Source organism: Petaurus breviceps, unplaced genomic scaffold (assembly GCF_028583685.1).
Source record: "Petaurus breviceps papuanus isolate PSGF00001 unplaced genomic scaffold, PetGlider_PUasm1.0 545, whole genome shotgun sequence".
Classification (NCBI taxonomy): Eukaryota; Metazoa; Chordata; class Mammalia; order Diprotodontia; family Petauridae; genus Petaurus; species Petaurus breviceps.
Genome location: NW_027186366.1, coordinates 3,068,035 through 3,088,963, shown reverse-complemented (window position 1 = coordinate 3,088,963; position 20,929 = coordinate 3,068,035). Strand labels below are relative to the sequence as shown.

The window sequence follows — 20,929 nt, the reverse complement described above, 5'->3', positions numbered from 1 at the left end:
TATTTTGTAACAAAAGTAGAAACTACTGAAGATCTCATTTCTGAAATGAAATATTTCATTACTATGATTTTTAAATTGATAGGATTCCGTATACTTGGCATAACTGAAGTCTAACAAAGTACTATAAATATGACATGCAGAATAAATCTAGACTCAGAGATCAGATAATTTTACTGAACACATTGTTTCAAAAGATCATTCTCACTATGGTAACAAAAGCAAAGAAGTTAAAAATAAGTTTACAATCTTTAAATTAAAAACACGAGAAATACAATACTGTACAGATGGAAACAAAATATTTCACATGCATACACATACTATATAGTAGCAACATTATTATAAGCAGCAGGTATGGTTCTTTCCTGTATTTTCATTGTAACACTATAGTAGTTATTTTTTGTTCCTTTCTGGGAACTGCTTAAACTGACTCGTACAGCATGATTGTGTACACTATGAAAACAGTTACAGAGCTGAAAAAGTAGCTCAACAAGAGCCTTGAAGAGCACAGCCACTGTAAAATAGATCGTTTATGCCAGTGGCCTGAAATATTTACACATACGTGCATATATATTTATAGATATGTATATATGGATGTATGGGTTCTACTGTCACAGGTAAAAATCACACATATGACATTTTAAATGAGCCTGATATTTTGAAAATACCCAGTAGTTCAGGCAACTAGGATTTCCACAGGTGAAAAAATAGCTTGATGTAAATTCACATTTAGAAAATCAAAGTAATGAAATCTACCTACCAGGCAATTTCTCTATCAGGGTACCAGCCCTATAGCACTACTATAGAAGCAGATTTAAACCTAATTTCTCCATTATTAAATATCCTCTTTAAAATGTCCTGAAGATACAGAGTACATGTCCTTTCATCTATGAATTCTGCTCTCCAGTATAAATGGCAGCATCTCCTATTGGTGATGTAGATATTTAAGAAATAAAGTACTTGCATATTCGAGTACTTTATTAGCAATATATACACTAGCTTCACAAAACAACTAAATTTTACATGTATGTAAAACTGTGAATGAAATTTCTGGTTAAGAAGAAAATAAAATACAGTAAGTGGTTTTCCTCTCCATATTTAACTGCAAATTCCCTTTTGCCCTTTATTTGACCCTCTCTATTCATGCATATCATTGAACCTTCAAGGCATTCACCCCACTTTGTCTGTGGTATGTCTAGTCAATGCCTTGCCCAAGCCCTGGTGACTGAGTGAGTGCACCATCCCCCTAGGAGGTAGGAAGATGCTTCCGAAGGACTTCTTTGGATGCTGAAGACAGGGTGTCTGGGAAGTTCACCTCAAATTCTATGAGTAGATCGCCTCGCTGGTCAGGGTTTTTTGGAAAGGGCAGTCCATAGCCTATAATTCTTCTCCTCATTCCAGGTTTCACAACTTCATTTATGGACATCGGGATGGTTCTTCCTTCGATTGTGGGGACATTGATGGAACAGCCGCACAAAGCCTAAAAGATCAACAACAAAGTAAACTTGCCAGGAAGCGGAAACTTGCTGCATAATCTTTTAAAAGTTTGACGCAGGGGCAGCTGGGTGGCGCAGTGAATAGAGCACCAGCGCTAGAGTCAGGAGGACCTGAGTTCAAATCCGGCCTCAGATACTTGACACATAACTAGCTGTCTGACCCTGGGTAAGTCACTTAACCCCAACTGCCTTGCCTTCTACCCTCCAAAAAGCAAAAAAAATCAGGCTGCAAAGAGATGTCATCAATTATGGCTGACTGTCAGAGCCCATCAAATCCTTTATCCCAAACTCGGGAGCATGGCCTGTTCATCAGCCTATTCCTAGACTTCAGCAGCAGGCTTTGCTCGCAATCAGTGCTGAACGCGATTCCATTTAACTGAGGTCCACAGACAAAAAGGGAGGAGTGGGGGAATCTCACCTCTGTGCTGCCCTGGCCCAGGGGGACATGCCACCCAAGAAGGGGGGGGGGGGGAGAGAACTGCCAGACTGACGCATCCTACACATCTCCTCTCCCTTCTGTGCACTTGGCAGTGGAGAAAATAATGCCATAGAAAGAACTATGTGCCTATCAGAAGCTACGTATTCCCCTTTCTACTGCATTCACATAATGCTTCCATTCAAAACTGAACACTTGAGGATCAGTCTAGAAGCCTGAACTGGATTTCCCCCCCCATTTTTTCATCTAGATTTAGAGATCAAATATGCAGTCTTGGTGGCAAAATGTCACCCACGCTCTGACAAGACCCTGATGCCTAGGCTGGATCCAGCCAATTAATTGATCAACAGGGTCATCTTCCTTAAGTGTGGTAGGGAAATGCTGAACTGGAATTGCTTAGGTGATGGACACTAATAGACATTTTCTAGCTGTTTATGACCAGAAAAGGAGGTGGATCAGATCAGAACCCTGAGTCACTCAGGAAACGTGGCCAAGAGTCAAGATTCGACTTAAAATCCAGTGCCTTCTCCACCACACGGCCGCACTGCCCACTTGGGAACTCTGGGAATACTTAAAGAGTCTTTGGCAAGCATTTGTGACGAAGCACTAGCTTTCAAAAGAGAGGGCTCAGTGGAAGGTTCAACCACACAAAGAGAATCATGCATTTATCCAAGGATTGTTGTTAGGGTTTCATAGACAAGACCCACAGTTTTAATTTACAAAACAGATAAAAGCTATTCCTTTAAACAGTAAGTTATAAATCATAACTAACATATATTACAATGAACAATCAGCACTGAGAGCTTCCATTATTAAAATAAATAACGTCTTACATTTGTATAGCAATTTAAAGTCGTTTCAATGCCTCTATCTCTTCTCATGCTCCCAACACACCTGTGAGATGAGAAGGTGGGAGCCATGACTATTTAGCCCACTCACAAGCAGCAGAGCTGGGACAGGAAGCCAGGGGTCCACTGCTCTGCCCCCACACTCACCAAGTTTCTGTGGTAAGCCCAACAATCCAACAGAGTACTCAGAGTTATTCATGGTCAGGAAGCATGGCTGCCTGAAGGCATTTTCCACATCCATTCCCTAGATTCTCACAGCACAAAATAGTTAAATGTCAACGTTTGGATCCTGTTTATCACTTACCTCCCGCAAACTGATTCGGACAGGATAGAGAATATTTGATCCATCCCTCTTAAATTGTGTGTGCTCTTTATCTTTAATGACAAAAACAATATCTGCTGGAATACTATTGGGCATTTCATCTCCTTCCCTTGGAAAAGTGATTTTTGTTCCTTCTTTCCAACCTTTTTTTATTTCAATGGTGAGAATTTTGTCCTCCGTTCGAACACTTCTCCCATCAGGGTTCAGCCTTTTTCGGGAAATCTTCATCCGTTTGGTACAACCACTATAGATTTCTTCAAGTGATACTTTAAGTTCATGGATAACTGGGGGGTCTTGCCTGGGTCGGGATGAACCCACTGAGTTCCTCTCCCTGGGACACCCATTCATGCTGAAACCAAAGGCACTAAAAGGATCTCCATCTACTTCCATTTCTTCAGCATCTCTACTATTAGCCATTCGTCTACCAAAGAAGACTTCAAAAGGACTGGAACCACCGAAAAATGCTGCAAACGTGGCATGAGGATCACCATGAAAGGTGTACCTAAAGGTACCTCCTTGTCCATCAGTCCCACCAGCTCCTCCTTTTAAACCTAGATGAGATAAGTAGCATGTTAGAAAGACCCTTGTGATGTAAAATACAGATGGCCGATTACATGGGGTGTGGTTCCTCTCTGCCTACTTGAGCTGTGAGCTATTGAAAAGAAATAGGGAATGTGTTTACTTGGGGGAGGAAGAAGGGGCCCACATCTGTAACTTCTCCAGAGTGGACAGTTAAGTCTAATTCTTTTTTCTGGGGACTGATTTGCCTGGGAACACTGACAAGTTAAGTGACTCAGCTGTGGCCACCCAGCTAATGTGTCTCAGGGGCTAATGTCTCACTAAACGAACCTCATGTCTTCTTACTCAACGTTGCCCTTCTATCTGCCTCTCATAATTAAAAATCTTTTCTAGGGTAAAATTTCTAGAGTTGTTATTCTTTTTTTAAAGCAGTCGGGGTTAAGTAACTTGCTCAAGGTTACAAGGCCAGGTGTTTCTGGGTGGGTGCTGAGTGTTTGAGCCCGGATTCGATCCCAGGTCATCCCAACACTGGGGCCGGTGCTCTTACTCACTGAGCCACCTGGCCGCCCCTAAGCAATTGGGGTTAAGTAACTTGCTCAAGGTTACACGGCCAGGTGTTTCGGGGTGTGGTGTTGAGTGTCTGAGCCCGGATTCGATCCCCAGGTCATCCTGGCCACCCCGAGTCGTTATTCTTTGATGTTTTATAACAAAAGGCACAACAAACTTCTCATCTCGTTGATGTTTCATCCCACAGAGATGACTTTTGACTTGTTACTTTCAAAGACAGAGGTTAACAGCCTTTCCATAAGCAAATTAATATTCCGAAACCAGGTCTTTACTTGAGCCAAGAATTTCAAGTCAATATTGCAATTTCAATGCCATTTGTGCACACTGGACTGAGAGCTCCCTGAGGGTAAGGATTGTCCTGTGTATCCCCAGCACTTAGCACAGTGCCTGGCACACAGTAGGTCCTTAATAAATGCTTACTGACTGCCTGGAAGTTAACTGGCAGTAATACTAAAACAGAAAATTTTCACTAGGCTGTTTAAAAAAATTTTTTAAATCTCACTTTACTAGTAAAGAATAAAAAAAGGGAAAACTTTTCAGGTGTGGAAAGGATAGAAATCTAATCATGAAGATCCTCAATGGAAAATACCCTTTTTCTAAATAACAGGGTTTAATCTTAGGGTTATCAATCTAAGCCTGCCCCCTCAATTGAAAGAGAGGTATCTAAGAGTCTCTGGGCACGTATGGCTGATGGGTCGGCTGTGGCTGCCACCCCCTGACTTCTCAGGCTACTGTTCCTGTCACCACATCACTGCCAAGTGGCCATAATTAGAGACAGAACACACACAATGCTGAAGAGCTGGAAAGTCACAGGATCTCTGAGGTGTCTAAGACAGACAAGGGTTTTGTCCTTCAATTCTGTAGTGGCTAAATTTCTGGAGGGACCTCAAAGATATTCCCCATCAAAAAATATTATGGAATAAAATGAAAAAGACTAAAGAAACTGAGGAAATTTTAACAGACTATGTTAGCGCCGGGGCTGAAAGCTGCAATAGGCTGAATATCCTGCTAAATAAACCTAAAAAGTGGAATTCTTTGCTTCAGATTATAGCAGAAATTACAACAAAAGATGCATAATCATTCCAATGGGTGAAAATTTCCGAGAAAGCTCAGCTCTCCCCTCCAAGAGGCACCTTCAGCCCATGCTTTCTCTTCCTCCAAGCATCGAGTTCTCCCCACCCTCTAAAGCTCAGTCATCCCCTCTGCGTAAAAGTGGGCATCTCCTTGAGCAGCCTCTTTCACTTGCAGTGGCCAAGTCCAGTTATGACAACAACTCCATGAATCAAGGGATAGAGTCTAATGATAAAGTGTTCACATGACTATCTTCCCACAAGCCAAGAGCCAGGGATCTCTCCCTGCTAAAACTCAACACCATCTCAATGAAACCCAGAAAGCCACACACTCACCTAACCTGAGGATTCTAGACCCAGGGTCCATCAACTTCTTAAAGATTTTGTTAACTGTATTTTGAAATAATTGGTTTTCTTTGTAACCCTCTGTATTTTATTTTTTGCTTTTAAAAACATGATTCCAAGAAGGGCTCCAACATCCTCTAAAGACTGCTATCAAATAGGTGAAGAGTTCTGATCTAGTCCAATACTTTACTAAGAAACGAGCCACACCCCCCCCATTATCCCTGAAAAGTAGTCATCCCCTCCCTCCACCTCTCAACCCACCCCCAAGACAGACGCACACACATATGCACACATGTACATATACATCCACACACGTGTATGTACACACACACATACTCACGAAGACCTTCAGTGACAAGGACTTCCTTAGCTCTTGGCACAACTCTATATATGAAAGACTGTGTGTGTGCTCTTTATCTTTAAAGATAACAGACACTAAAAATCCTTCTATGAAGTTTTCTATGCATGATTTCTGGTCATTTGTCAACCTTCAGATTTATCCTGAGTTGAAATTCCTCTCCCTGTAGCTCTCATTCATTGGTTTGATTCTATTTTTAATTGAAATCAAATTATTTTTAATACCTTTGGGTTACCATCCCATTTCATTGAAATACAAAGAGCTGCCAAAGAGACAGATTCAGTGCTAGCAAACCAGATGGCTAATCCACAATGGGCCCATGCAGAAAGACTGTGAGGGACCCATGTACCACAGGTCATTTCCTCTCCCTGAGGTGGCTGTTCATGCTGAGAACAAAGGCACTAAGAGGATCTCCATCTCCTTCCATTTCTCCAGGATCTCCATTAAGAAAAGAACACTAAGAAAGCCTGGGCATTGTGTCCTGCCCTTCATTCCAGCTGTCCCCAATACAGATGAAACCCTGGCACGGGCAGTGCAAAGAAAGGCCCTCCAGAATTTGGATCTTTTAAGCCCTCTGCCCCTGGAATTAGCACCTGCTCCATGCTGGCATTGGTAATTTTCTTAATGAAAACTGGATGTCATCTATCTCCTTGCAGACCTACAGGCGGAGGATCCAACTCTGAATTCCACCTCTGCCATCTGCTACCTGAGATATCTCTGGGAAAACCCCTTTCCTCATTTATAAAATGTTAGGGTTTTCTTGGGGCCTCAGATGCATGTTCCTAGGAGAGGGACAAAGGAGGTAAAGTGCTCAGAGATATTTTTAGGAGGCACAGGGCATCAGGGAAGGTGTTACTGAAAAGGGAAATGCAGATTCTACAAGGGAGCAGGAACAGAAGGAAAGGACACAACTTGGATGTGGCTTGCCCAGCTAATAGCCAGCATGAATGGAAGAGAATAAGGTAAAAGGAAGTTAGAAGTCAGACTCTAGAGGCTAGAATTTGTATTGAAGCCTCAAGACAATCAAGCTTCATGGAAGGGTCTAAAGGAGCAAAGGAACTGTAGCAGCTCTATACAGCAGGGATTCAGGAAGACTTAAAGGCCCATGAGATCTGGCTGGCCTGCATCTGAGGGGCCACCATGCGACTAGAGAGGAACAGATGGAGAGGAGAGCTAGAAATAGAAGGAAAATGCAAAGGCATGGAGGTCAGAGACAGCATGGTATGTACTTCCCATCGCACGTGGGTCAATCTGGATGGAAATTAGAATGAACAGGAAAACAGAAGGGGAAGGGGTGACGGCACTACATCACCAAAGGCTTTAAATAGCCTTAAATCAGGAGTTGGTATCTTCCCACCCCAAGGTCAGTCACAAGTCAGGGTGATAGCCACTTCGGAAGCCATGTGGAGGGTGCACTTGAGGGGAATGTCCAGGTGGGAGGTGCTGAGGAGAGCAAGGAGGGGGGAGTCAGGGCTGAGGGATGAGGTCCGGTCACCACCAAGGCTACAGGCCTGGGCTCCTGAAAAAGAGTCTGATACCCTCCACAGGAACAGGAACTAGGGGGAGGCCTGCTAGAGACACGTTGTGTCTGAGGTACCTGGGGCTAAGAGAAGGCATCTAGAAAGTGAAAGCAGTGAACCTAGTACTGATTTTCTAGATTAGTTTTGGAGGAAAGAGTTAGGACAGCCTGAAGGAATGAAAGGGTCAAGTTTTTTTTTGGGGGGGGGGAGGGGGAGGAAAGAAGATAGTGAAGACTTGGGTTAGACTATAGGCAATGGAAAGGAGGCAGAAGATAACAGATGGAACAAAATCCTGGAGGGAATGGAAGCAAACCTGACTGAGAAAAATCTGAATTTACTGAGGGGAGAAACTGGGGAGGGAGTGATTCGTTTCTTTTAAATAGCAAACTCTCTTTGGGAATTTATTTGATTTGTAAACAGCTTTACTGCAATCAATTCACTTGACAAAATAAGGTAAAAATACATTAATATGTAGAAAAGAAGGGAGGAGGAGAGATTTGCAGGCCTGAGCAAAAAGTGTCCATTCTACTATTTGGTATCTCAATTGAATTCAGCAAACCATAAAAGGTTTTATTTTACAAATAAAACCATTTCATATAAAATATGAGTAAAGAAAACACAAAAGGCACTGAAAATCCTTCCATGAAGTTTTCTCTAGATGATTTCTGATCATTTGTCCAGAACTCTGAGGAAGAAGCTGCCTTTCCTTCTCCAGACACATTCTTTTTCAAATCTGAGCCATTCTCTAGGCCTTTTTATCTTCTTTTATTTTTTTGGAGAGGGGAGGGTAGGGCAACTGGGGTTAAGTGACTTTCCCAAGGTCACAAGGCTAGTTTTTGTGTTAAGTGTCTGAGGCTGGATTTGAACTCAGGTCCTCCTGACTCCAGGGCCAGTGCTCTATTCTCTGTGCCACCTAGCCACCCCTGGGCCTTTTTTAATGTACAAAATCTGAATTGTTGTTAAATCCTCATCTTTCTCTGAGGGTTCAGAATTCTGAACACATCCTGGGTTTTCACAAGGTTCTTTCTGGAGCACACACCCATGTTATCTAGTAACACATACATACAAACCCAAGACAGTGGTCGGCATTTTTTAAAGTCTCTGGCTGGTCCCTGCAGCTCCAAGCACTCGTCTCATGGTCTACATTTTAATGCAATGTCATCCTCAAGCCTAGCACCTTAGGTACAGGCTCCAAACCCAGAGTTCTTGGTAAGTTCTCCTCCCAAAGCTATCTCAGGCACACAAGGCTGGGGGCCTCTGTAGGGCTACGATTATGTAAATATATATTTGGATGATGGTAGACACAGAGATGGAACAATGCTGTGCTTTTCAATATAAAACGAGGTCTTTAATGTTGGGGATAGGGACGAGGCTCTGATTTCATTGGTATAAGAAGCTCATGGATGAGGAAACTCCCCCTCCCAATGTGGGCGGCATTTCTGCGAAAGAGTCTTAGGGCACTGAGAGTTTATGCAACTTGCCTAGGATCTCGGAGGCGGTACCGTGGCAGAGGACTTCACCTAGGTCTTCTGCCCACCATCCTATGCTGTCACCTCCTTGACAAGGAGGTGTCAAACCAAGACAAAGGTATAATTTGTCCCATTATAAGGATAAATGTTCTTAAGTAAATACTGGAGGCCTTTCTTTTTTCTTCAGTGCTAAAGACATAGTGCCTAGCATAGAGTAGGCACTTAATAAATGCATGTTGACTGACTATGGCTTATTTATTGTGGCAAAACTTGGGCAATCACTGAAATTTAGGCAAATTAGAATGCCCCAGAAACTTTTTATTTGCGATAAGGATACATTCTGTCATTAGTGGTCATACTCTCTTGTATGACAAATTACTTTTTCTTAAAAAGTAGTATCTTTTGGTAGTCTTGAACTGCCTAATATTTGTGCCTTTTTCAATATTTTCTTTGCAAGAATCTGACATGAGCTATCCACACACAAAAACAACCAACATTCCATCAGGCTGGTTATTTGCATCAGAAATCCAAAGAGATTAGATTAGAAAAGATTAGGAAAAAAGATCAGAAAAAAAACTGCAGTTACTTGGCAAAATTAAACAGGGATATACCTTCTATCAGTGTAGCATGAGCACTATCTACAGGGAAAAGCTCAGTGATTGATGCTCCTGTGGTCCAGCGGAAACCCCACAGATCTCCTATGGCTGCCATGATGAAAACAAAGGTGACCCCAAACAACGATTTAGCACTGATCCACAAATAACAGTTCCCTTCACAGTTCACAAGAAAGAGAGCCTTCTCAGAGTTTCCTCTTCAAAATTGGGAAGATTTAAGGAAGAGTAACTTTGCAAACAAATCTCAGATTGACAAGTGAGATGAATTCTGCCCTTTTATTGTCTCTGGGTAGAACCTAATCTCTTAATATACATAAAAACATGGAGGTGGGGGGAGGAAAAGAAAAGCGTGTTTTCGATTCAGTTATTAAAATTTTGAATAATTTTGTTTTAAATCTTCAGGTCTCTTTTGGTTCTAAGATTTCATGTCTAAGTCAAACAGGGCTCTAACTTGGTAGCCATTTTAGGGTAAAAAATTACATTTCAGGGGCCTCCCTTTCTTGGCACACACTCACTGTTTACAATTAGACTAAAAACTTGTTCTGGTATTTTATGACATCAGGCAAATTCTTTCCTTTCCAGGAACAAAGCCAAAAACAAGCTAGAAACTAGATGCCTGCGCTCTCACTTCTGGGGGCTGGCCTGTCGTGTTCAGTCTACACTAAGGTTCCTGTATCTGTGGGGATGGATCTTTTGTTTTTAAAATAAAAAATAAAATACATAAAGAGTCCTCTAATATTCATTATCAAGGAAGACTCAAAAGCACACAAGGCCATTTATTCATATCTCAAATAAAACATGTTCCAAAAGACACTGGGCATAACTTGTGCAACTCAGCGCCTCAGACGGTTTTAAGTTTCTTTTCAAAAACTGAGCCTAAGCCAAATCATGAAGTATCCAGTGTAGAAATGGGTTCAAACATCATAATTAAGCGGATCCATTCGAACCATCGCTATTCTCATTCTCACTATACACAATTCAAACACAAACAATAAACCAGGACCAAATCCGGTTATTTTCTCCCCTCTGTACATGTCTGAGAGTCGCAGTGAACTATGAGACAGAGAGTGGGAGGGAGACAGAGAAACACACAGACACACACATTCACACACAAGACACACTCACACATGACACACACGCAACACTTACCCTCCTCCCCAAACTGATCATAGATCTCTTTCTTTTTAGGATCACTCAGAACTTCATAGGCTTCGGCCACCTCTTTAAATTTTTCCTCTGCCTGAGGAGATTTGTTCTTGTCCGGATGAAATCTGAGGGCTTGCTTTCGGTAAGCTTTCTTAACTTCTTCATCAGAAGCTCCTTTTTCAATGCCCAAAATGGAATAATAGTCTTTCCCCATGCCGAATGTCTTGAAATGAACTTAGATTTCCCTTTATGTAAGAAAAAATATACAGATGTATCTCTGGTCTTAGCAATAGAAGGATCCTAAGCAAAACAAAGCTTGTTGGGCATTGAGAAGCTAAGGCAGGGAGCCTGGAGCGAGCTCCCTCAGCAGCACAAGAAGGGAGCTGCCTCCTCCCCGCTTCCCTCCCTCCCTCCTCTCATTTAGAGACAAACGGAGACAGCTTCTCTCCCGGTCCTCCCATTTTATACTACGCGTCTCTGCACCTTCTAGAACAGCAAACGCTAGAGCGCGTCACTTCCCAGGCTGCCTCCGGCCAAAGTACTGAGCTGTTTTCCTCTCCTTAATCATTAACTATTCACCTTCCTTTCAGCTTTACCACGTTTCTCTCACTCTCTCTCAAAGGCCAGCAAATGTTTGGGAAAACAATATGCCTACAGCTTGATTATTTTGTATCTATTCCAGTTGAGAAAGGAATACCTATTGTATCATAAGATAGTCATTTAAGCATCCTATGGAAAACAAAATCAAAGACCTCTCCAATATTGCAGACTTCAGAAAAGCACTGAAATTTCAAGCTAGCTTTTGAAGAGTTTAATCTTATTCTGTTTACACTTTCTCCTATTTTATTTTAAGATAGCACTAGGTTCTACAAACCTAATGAATTATTTTCTTCTTTGCTTTTTAAAAATGGCAAGGTACCAGCGGATAAGGAAAATAACCCGGGATGAATGCCAAAAGCTGGCACCCATTTCTGCAGACCGCCAGGTTAGCGCTTCTCCTCTGTAACAGGCTAAGTTACATAAGGGAATCCATCTATCTCATCAAATACATGCTTGGTTCTTAAAGTGAAATACTTGAATTCAGTTACTTCAAATAAGGCAATCCCAAGTCATAAGATGACTGTACACAGCTTTCATCTGAAAACCTCTTACTCCATGAAATGCTGCCAGAAAATCAAGTATCAAGTTACTGTCCTAATGTTTGTCAAAAGATCCTAGGAGCTGAACTCTAAAGCTGGAAAGGGCCGGAAAGGTCGTCTTGTTCCGTTTCCTTGTTTCACATGGACAGAAACTGAGGCTGAGAGGTAGGGCAGGGAGCTGGTCTCGTCCTCAGTGACGTCACTAATACAGACTGAGGGAAGTTAGGAGAAATATTTTCAGTACACATCCCACCATGTCCTGTTATAATCTAAGGTCTTTCAAAGACAGTCACTCTCATTTTGAGAGGGCTTGAAGAGGAAACACCAAAATGTTAGGTGTGGCCCACTGTGCTGGGCCAGGATTCCAGAAGATCTGGGTTTGAATTTCACCTCAGATACTTGCCCCCAGTGGGAACTGGAAAAGGCTGCCTCTAACTACTCTGAGCCTCATCTGTGGAATGAGGAAGTTGGACTCAATGACTCCTTGAGTCTCTTCCAGCTCTGACTCTCGGACCCTAGGTCACGAGGAGCCGCTCCTCCTGGAGCTTCTTTATCTCTACCTCCTGTAGCATCTGTGGCCACTGGTTTTTCAAAATTTTCTCCCTCAGAGATTAAAAAAAAATTAAGTATTTTTAAAACTACCCTAAAGATCTATTGAATAGAGGTACTCGTGGGCATTATGGGGAAAGTCATGAACATGGAGTTGTGAGCCCTGGGTTCAACTTCTTCCATCAGACACTCCCTGGCTAGTGTGTCCATCAGCAAGTCACCACCTCTCTGTAAAATGGCAGTGATAACAACTGCGATGCTTCCACCAGACCCTCTGGGTCAAGTTCGTGACATACTTTAAAGCACTGTACAAAAGTGACCCTGTTATTTTTAGCTCTCTTTGGATTCTCACTACAGAGGCCAAAGAACTAAGGCCAGAGGAGCCCACCGGGAGGCCCCAAAGCTTACTGTTTTTTAATCACTTAACGATGGCCAATGAACCTTTGGGAACAGCCTATATTTGGGGAAAAGCACAAACCTATAAAGGCCACCTTCTCACTTCAATTATTCTAAAATACCCAATGCCAAGAATCTGAGGGCAGTAACAAACACCTGAAGCAAAGGGCATGAATATAAGAAAATTACCCTATCATGAGAATGTATTTTCTAAGGAAAACACTGAGTTTCTTTAAAAATTAAAAACTGATTCCTTTGAATCTACATCAAGAAATAGTGAACATTAGAGGTCATGATAAAAAATGTCAAAGGTGTTTCTGGTGGGTGACACTGGGGAAAATGCAGATTATCATCAGACCAAATCATTTGCAAGTGGCCATAAATATTAACAGGGTTGTGCTATGTTCAATGAAGGGTTTTTAAAATTCACGTTTGTTACTAAAGATTTGTTTTCAACAAACTAATGGAAAAACAACTATCCAATCAGCTGTACAAACCAAGATGTACCAGTGGTCCAGACCAAGGCAGACAGGAGAGGATGGAGAAAATCCTGGCCCAATGGGATTTATGGAAAGTAACAGAAAGAAAGCTGGCATATAAAACAACTCAACTGGAGTCAAAGCCCTAATTCACCCATTCACCAAACTGCCAGGCCAGCTGTTCTTTGGGTTGCAACATTTCTTTAAAACTACAAAAGTGAATTTCCATTAAATTACAAGTGAGAACCTATCAATGTTCCTGCTACAAAGTGCTGATTTTTGTGATCTGATAAAGCTTTACAGCATCCTCACTATAAATCAATAGACAGACCCAGGGCATCTTAATAGAAATGATATACTCTAATTCTGTAAGTATGCAGAAACTTAATGATGTGATTATCAAAGCTCTTTGTCACTGAAAAATGATCCATCTGCAAATCATTCATCTTGCATCTGTAAGCGTCCTCTTTACCATTCACGATTTCCCAATTCTAGGTCAGGTGGTCTTCACTTTTTGTATGGACAATTAAAATAGCTTCCTAATCTATTAGGAAAGGAATAGAGGCCGCTAGGGGGCGCCACAGTGCATAGAGCCCTGGGCCTGGAATCAGTAAGCTCTCAGTTCAGATGTGACCTCAGAGGAGTAATGGTTGTGCCATCCTGAGCAAGCCACTTAACCTCTGTCTACTGAAAAAAAAGAGATAAAAAATGGCAGCCTCCCTCCTGGGGTTGTTATGAGGAGTGAATGAGATAACTTAACTGCTTAGCATAGTGTCCAGCAGAGTAAACACAATATAAAAGGTTGTGATTATTATTCCTCCAAACTTATAGGGTTTTTGTGGGGATCAAATGAGATCTAGGCACAGTATCTGGGGCACACAGTAGGCACTTAAAAATGCTTTTTCCCCTTCTTAATCAGTTTCTGTCTTTAGTTTCTTTCTCCTAATCTGTAACCAGATGAATGTTCCTAATGCATGGCCACTCCACTGCTTTAAAAACCTTGAAGTTTCCCAATGGCTGCCAAGTAAAAACCCAAAATTCCTCCCCCCAGGAACTCTCAGCTCTCTTCACCCTGATCGTCAATGCCCTTTCTAGTGTTCTTTCCTCCTGCACTTTACCAGCCTCCCAAATACTTCACAGAGATTCCCACCTCTGGGCCGTTGCTCCTCTCACTGCCTACCCCTACAATCGTTCTTTATCTCACTACCTGCCACCACAACTCCTTTCTTGCTTCAAGGTCCTGCTCGGATGATGCCTTTCCCTGGCCTTCTGAGGCAGAAGTTATTTCACACCGCTCACTAACATATTTTTTATTATAGTTATGAGTTGTATCCGCCATTAGAGATAATGGTGGGCATTTAGGGTTGGCATCAGATCTGGCTTATCTATCTATCACAATGCTCGGTAAAGTGCCTTGCACACAGTGGCTGATAAACATATAACAGATGAACATTTAACAATCTGCATCAGGAAGCCAGTCCACAAAACAAAAGATATTTAAATTATACAGTTGATTTACCCTATAAATTTCCTTCAATAATAAACACTGAGAAACTAATATGTCCACATATTTTTAAGTTATTGCTTCTTCCCCTTACACTGTTTGAGTCCGGGGAGTGGGGGGAAGGAGTGGTTCTTCTGCTTCTGCTTAATTCTGCCTTGGTTTATGTGTCTTCTCATGGTTCTCTAAATTCTTCAGAGTCATCATTTCTTGTGGCACATTAATATTCATGTCATACAATTTGCTTGACCATTGAGTCAATGGCCCATTTGATGGATATGGGACCTTTCTGTCTTTGAACTCCTTGGGCCAGACATCCAATAATGAGATCTTTACATGTTAAAACACATGTAAAATGCTTTACAAACATTGAAGTGCTACATACGCTAGCTATTATGTTTTAGCAAAACTTCAATTTTCGTTTTAAAAGAAGGAAACATCTTACAGGAAGCTACTGTTATGACCACTTAAAAGATTTTGAAAGTAACACACTAGGAACAAAAAATCAATTTCTGGGGATGGAGCTGCAAAAGATGTTGGGGTTCTTGGGCTGAATCCAATAATTCAATAGGAATAATATTAGGAATAAGGAATAGAAATTCAATAGGAATAAAAGAAATGCCTCACTCTAGAGTTTCAAAAATCCAATTTGCAAGTATGGGTTGGTGGAAGCATGGCTGGAGAGCAATTTTATCTGAAAAAGACCTGAGGATCTTAGTGTCCTGAAACTTCCCTATCGGTCATCAGTGATGGGTCAGCCAAAGAAGCTGATGTCTTGGGCTTCACAAGGAGGGGATCTCAAGCATTGTGTTCAGTTCTGGGCACTGCCTACAGCTTAGGGAGGTCTCTGATAAACTGGAGATCACCTAGAATCAAGTGTACAGATGGTGAAGGGGCTTGACTTTATGTCATGTGAGAATTTAAGGAAGAACTGGGAACCCTGGGCAGGGAGTAAGAGAGAAGCTTCAGGAGGAACAAGGGTGGACGGCGCGTCTTAACAGCCCTGTCCTAAAGTGGAACAGGTTTGCCGGGGAAAGGTACAGAGGCCAAAGGGCCCCTTGCTTCCAGCAAAGGTTATGGTGGCTTGAGGTCTGTTCCAAGACTGAAACTGGGTGATTCTGTGCCTGTCCAGAGTCTCCTGAGTCTCCTTTCCATTATGGATCTTATCATCACATCTTTAACCAAGAAAGTCAAGATGCTTCTCACTGTAGAAGCAAGTGCTTCACAATAAAGAGTGAATGCGACTAGAGCACATCCAGTTGCTTGCAAACAACATGGGAGACCATGACGTGGTACTCCAGAACTTATCAGTGGAACTACCACACATGCAAGAGGCCAACAAGAAGGAAAATTCAGTCTGACACTCCCTAGTCCAAAAAAGAGCTCCCAAAGCTGGCGCAAGACGAACATCAGATCATGCAACATTTAAGACTATTGCTATATCCTCTGCTTTGGATCCGTGTTAAACGTGGCTCAATCCATTCTGCGCCACTGTACTCCTAACCCATGACCCACAGACAACGGAGCTTGTTTTGTCCCAAGAGTCAAGAAGGAAAATGACAGAGCTCCTGACTCAACATGGAACTGGATCACTAACAAATACTTACGTCGCTTATTCTGATGGCCAATCACTATCATACAAACATCAGATTTTTAATCCTGGAAATAACCTTTTTCCAATTCTTTTGTGGTCTGATTAATTATTCTATGAGGTTATAAAAGGAAGTTTATGTTACATAGATAAAAATCACTTTAATGTCCTGAGGCTAACAACTCTGTGTGACTGTAATCACTAAGTATAATGCCCATGTCTAACCAATTAGTATGAACTCATGCACTAATCACGGTTCCTATCTGCAGAGTGCTCACCATGACAGCTGGGTATTAGCCTTCTGGAGGGGGCCTCAGAGAGCCTGTGTACCCTCTTGGCCTTGATGGGCCTCTTATTCAGGTGTTCTTCACTTGGTAAATGAGGTGGACACTGCCTTTCAGTGGTTGCCAGGGATGCAATTCTACAGCACTTTCAGAGGGTGATGTTAACTTTTATTTTTTATACAAATTCTTCCTGTGATCATTCTGTTTCAAGGAAATCTGAGCAAAAATAGGCTGACATTGTCATTTTTATGTTGTGCTTAGCAATGCCTTGATCAAACACTTATTATGCACTGACTGGAGGTAGAGCAGTGTATGCAAAGACAAATAAAATCTTTTTTGCCTTCAGAAGTTTTGTCTTTTGGGGGGTGGGTGGGAACAAGAGTGCAGCAAGCACACCAGAGGAGTAGATACAAAACAACAGGCCTTTCTTTGTATTCCCATGGCTCAGTACACAGGCAACACTTCTAAAAGCTTGTGAATTGATTGAGTTCAAGAAAATCAGTGTCAGTCAAATGAGGGGCAGTCATAGGGTGGGAGATGGAGGGAGGTCTCAACAACTGGCTCCTGGATGGCATGTATCTTGAAAAACAGAGAGGAGCTATGAGGAGCTCTGGTGCAAAAGTGTAGAGACAAGATGGTGAGTTGAAGGTGAGGAACAATAAATAGTGCAAGTGACAGCTGGAGGCCAGTGTGATTGGAAGCAGAATGTGTGAAGGCAACTTAGAGGAAATAAGACAGAAAAGGCAGGGAGGATCCAGGCCACAAAGAGGCTTACACTTCCAGATGACGATTCTGGCTTTTGCCAAGGACACAAAGGAGCCACAGAAGATTGCCAAGGGAAGAGAAGGGGGATATAATCGGTTCTTTTTGAGGAGCGTTAATTCAGCAGATGTATAAAGTAAGGACAGCATCAAGGAGAAAGGCAGAGCAGTCAGTCAGGCAATAAGCATTTATTAAGCACCTACTATGTACCAGGCAATGAGAAGGCTATTTCAGGACTGGGAAACTTGCAGAAATAAAAGAGAATACAAAAGTTTAATCCCATGGTAGAATGATGATACCCTCTGAGAAAACAGTTAATATGAAGGCTGAATGGTTTGGGGACCAACAGACAAGGAGCGATGGCCCGGGAGCTTCCACATGAAATTTTTTCAACCATCCATTGGGGATTAAGAACTCAAGTTTCCAACAGAGGAGAAAATACCCACCTAAAGGTAACTAACCAGATGAGGACCTAGAGCAAAGCCTTGAGAAACACCCATGATGAAGACGAAGAAGCTTGGAGGAGAGAAGGGGTACTGAAGAAAATCTATTTTAAAAATACAATGGCTAGCGTTTATCTAGGTTAAGGCTGATCTTCACAACAATCTTGAGAGACAGATGCTAATATGATTTCAGCTTAGAGATGTGGCAGAGATAAGGACGACCTGGACTGGGTATGTGTCTAGGGGACATATGTCCCTTCTGAAGTCCTGTAACCATGTTGGTGTTGGCCTGACCGTGAGTCGGGTGGCACAGTGAATAAGGAGGAGTCCGGAAGCCCCACGTTTGAATCCTTCCTCAGACAAATCGTTCTTTCTGTTCCTCAATTTCCTCATCTGTAGAATATGGATGATAGCTGCCCCTATCTCCTTGGAAGGATCACATAAGGGAGCCATGTGTTGTACAGCACTCTGGAAAGGTTACCGAAGTCTCTGGCAGTGGGACAGGGGCTCCAGGAGCTCTCCTATGCTGGATGTCTGCTTCCTGAGGACTTGTCCCACTAAGGAGAGAGAGGCACACAAGTAGCAGGTGAGTCACGTGGAGCTGAAGTCTCTGGCCAAGCAGAGAAATACAAAATGGTCCTCCTCCACCCTGCACACTCATTCTGCTCTGCAGTGTTCAAGGGAGCTAAAGCTCAATCATTTATTGGGGGAAATGAATTACATCAGTCTTGAAAATCATAAAACCAGAAGACAGAAGGAGGCTGTGGCTAAGTGTGAGGATAGCTCACAGGTTCTCCTTGGAGAAAGAACCAGATGAGTCAGCAGATTGGCTTGACCTTGCAGTCAAAGGTGAACCACTCTCATTTCACAGGATATCTGATCATCTGAACCCTCCCCCAAACACCATAAGACTAACTGAAGTACAGGTACCATTTCACCACATTCAAGGTACAGCATAAAAAATAAAAATTTACTACAGATAGGAAGGTTCTCCAGCGACACACCGTCAAGCCCCATAATATGCAGGGTCTCAAAGGGAGATCCATAAGCACTCAGGAGAGGCTGGCTTTACCAAGTAGATGAAGAATGTCCATTGTCCAGACTGTGATATGAAGCTCACCCCCAATATATCTATCTGGGACTGACCCCACCCAGGAAGCTGGGCCCAGACCTGAAATGGAAGCAAGTCAAAGTGCAGTCTTTTAATGGCCCCAAAATAAAGGGCTAATATTCTTCTGGTGATATTATATGGAGTTGTCATGAAATAATACAGCCTCTGAAGACCTGAATTGGGGGATTAATGAGCAAAGGAGAAACATGCAGTGGGCATGAGAAGACTACAAAACCTTACAAAGGATGAACTCATTTTTTTTTAGGAGAGACGGGAATATATGGTCAAAAAAGATGGCTGCTGGGCCATACACTCCATTGTATTCACATTTTGCAAAGAGAATGGCTGATGGCCAGTTTAAGAAAGGGTTCAGAACAGAGTTGCACAGGGTGGGCTGCAAACTGTTTCACTAGATGGACAGAAGACTCATTGCAGGGAAATCTCAGATCTATAGGTACTGATATTCTACAGGTGCTCAATCAATGTTTACTAAATGAACGAGTTTTTGTTCTTTCATTTTTCAAGGGCATTAGTCTGACCTTTCATCCAAAGTAATTCTGTCCAAAAAAATTCCCCAGAAGAATTATTTAAATTGTCTCTAGAAAAAAATTGTTTTAAGCCTGCTTACAGTAGTAAGCTAAAAAAGCAGATGACGTATCTATTAGATTTCTCAAATGGCAACAATTTAAGGAAGATACTGCCCGTGGTTCTAAAGGAAGACACCCAGGAACAGGTATTTGGTAAAAAGAAGGGGCTGACTTTTTCTTCATCTGCTCAAGACTAGCCTGAAAGGAGAGGAAAAGCAGCAAGGAGAGCAATACTGTACAAAAGAGGGAAATCCCACTATTAGTGATCTGGCAGTTAAGTATACCCTAAAGGAGAAGTGAGATTGACCTATTTTCTATATCAATCAATAAATAAATATTTAAGTGGACTACTAATTGGAAATATATATATATATACATATATATATATGTATATATATACGTATGTATGTATGTGTATGTGTATATATGAAACAGGTCACTGACCTGAAAGACTTTACAATCCACAAAGATCAGTGGATAAATACAATTTAAATGACAGTAGGAGAGAAATGAGTGCCATATAACAAAATAAAACCAGTTGTCAGAGATGCCAAATGCAAGCCAACAGTCTTTTCTAAATCCTTATTCTTCTGGACTTCTCTGGGTCTCGTGGCAACACTTGGTTAGGAAAGTAGATGGATAGAATGGGTGAGACCCGAGTTTAAATCTGACCTCAGATACTTACTAGCAGTGTGACCGTGGGCTCCAGACTTAGTGTCTGCTTCCCTCAGTTTCCTCACCTGTAAAATTGGGACAATTACGTACCTCCCAGGGTTGCTTTGGTGTTCAAGTTATGCAGTATTTATAAAATGATTTGCAAACTTTAAAGAGTTCAATAAGTACTAGTTCTTACTGGGCATGATTATTTTTTATTCTTCCATTTGTCTGTTCAGTCCTTTTATGGATCATCATTCATACCCCACACCCTAAATATGGGTGTCCCCCACAAAGCTCTGACAGAAAGTGTCCCTCTGCTCTTCTTCCAAGTCATGACCTCAGCTTCCATGGGTTCAACGACCACCTTTACCCAGATAACTCCCAGCTGTTATCCAGCCCGACCTCCTTCCATATCAACAACCACCAGCCAGAATCTTCACCCACCAAAAGGGGCATCAGTGCTGTTGCTCATCCAAAAGCATCTGTGAAAACAGCATTTGAAAAACTAAAAATGTCAGCTAAGTAAGGGGATTCAACTGCATCCATTCCTCAAACTGCTGCATTTTTTGGTTTATTTTAATTAGTTGTCTAAGTTTTTAAAAAATTACATGGAGAGAAGGCATCAATGTCCAAAGTACAACTTCCCACCAGTCCCACCAGTCATTCAAGTTTGCATCTTTAGGTGTCTTCCCTGACTTTTCACTCTCTCCCCCTGCACTCACA

The 20,929-nt window shown here is 42.0% G+C and overlaps 1 protein-coding gene across 1 annotated transcript; it reads right to left on the bottom strand.

Moving 5' to 3' along the window:
* Positions 1-146: 146 nt before the first annotated feature.
* On the bottom strand, positions 147-11,205 carry DNAJB4 (DnaJ heat shock protein family (Hsp40) member B4). The gene is made up of 3 exons (XM_069102243.1): positions 10,711-11,205; positions 3,082-3,650; positions 147-1,477 (listed from the first exon to the last, which is right to left on the bottom strand). The coding sequence occupies exons 1-3, from the start codon at positions 10,919-10,921 to the stop codon at positions 1,244-1,246; spliced, it is 1,014 nt and encodes a 337-aa protein (XP_068958344.1). The 5' UTR covers positions 10,922-11,205; the 3' UTR covers positions 147-1,243.
* Positions 11,206-20,929: the final 9,724 nt, after the last annotated feature.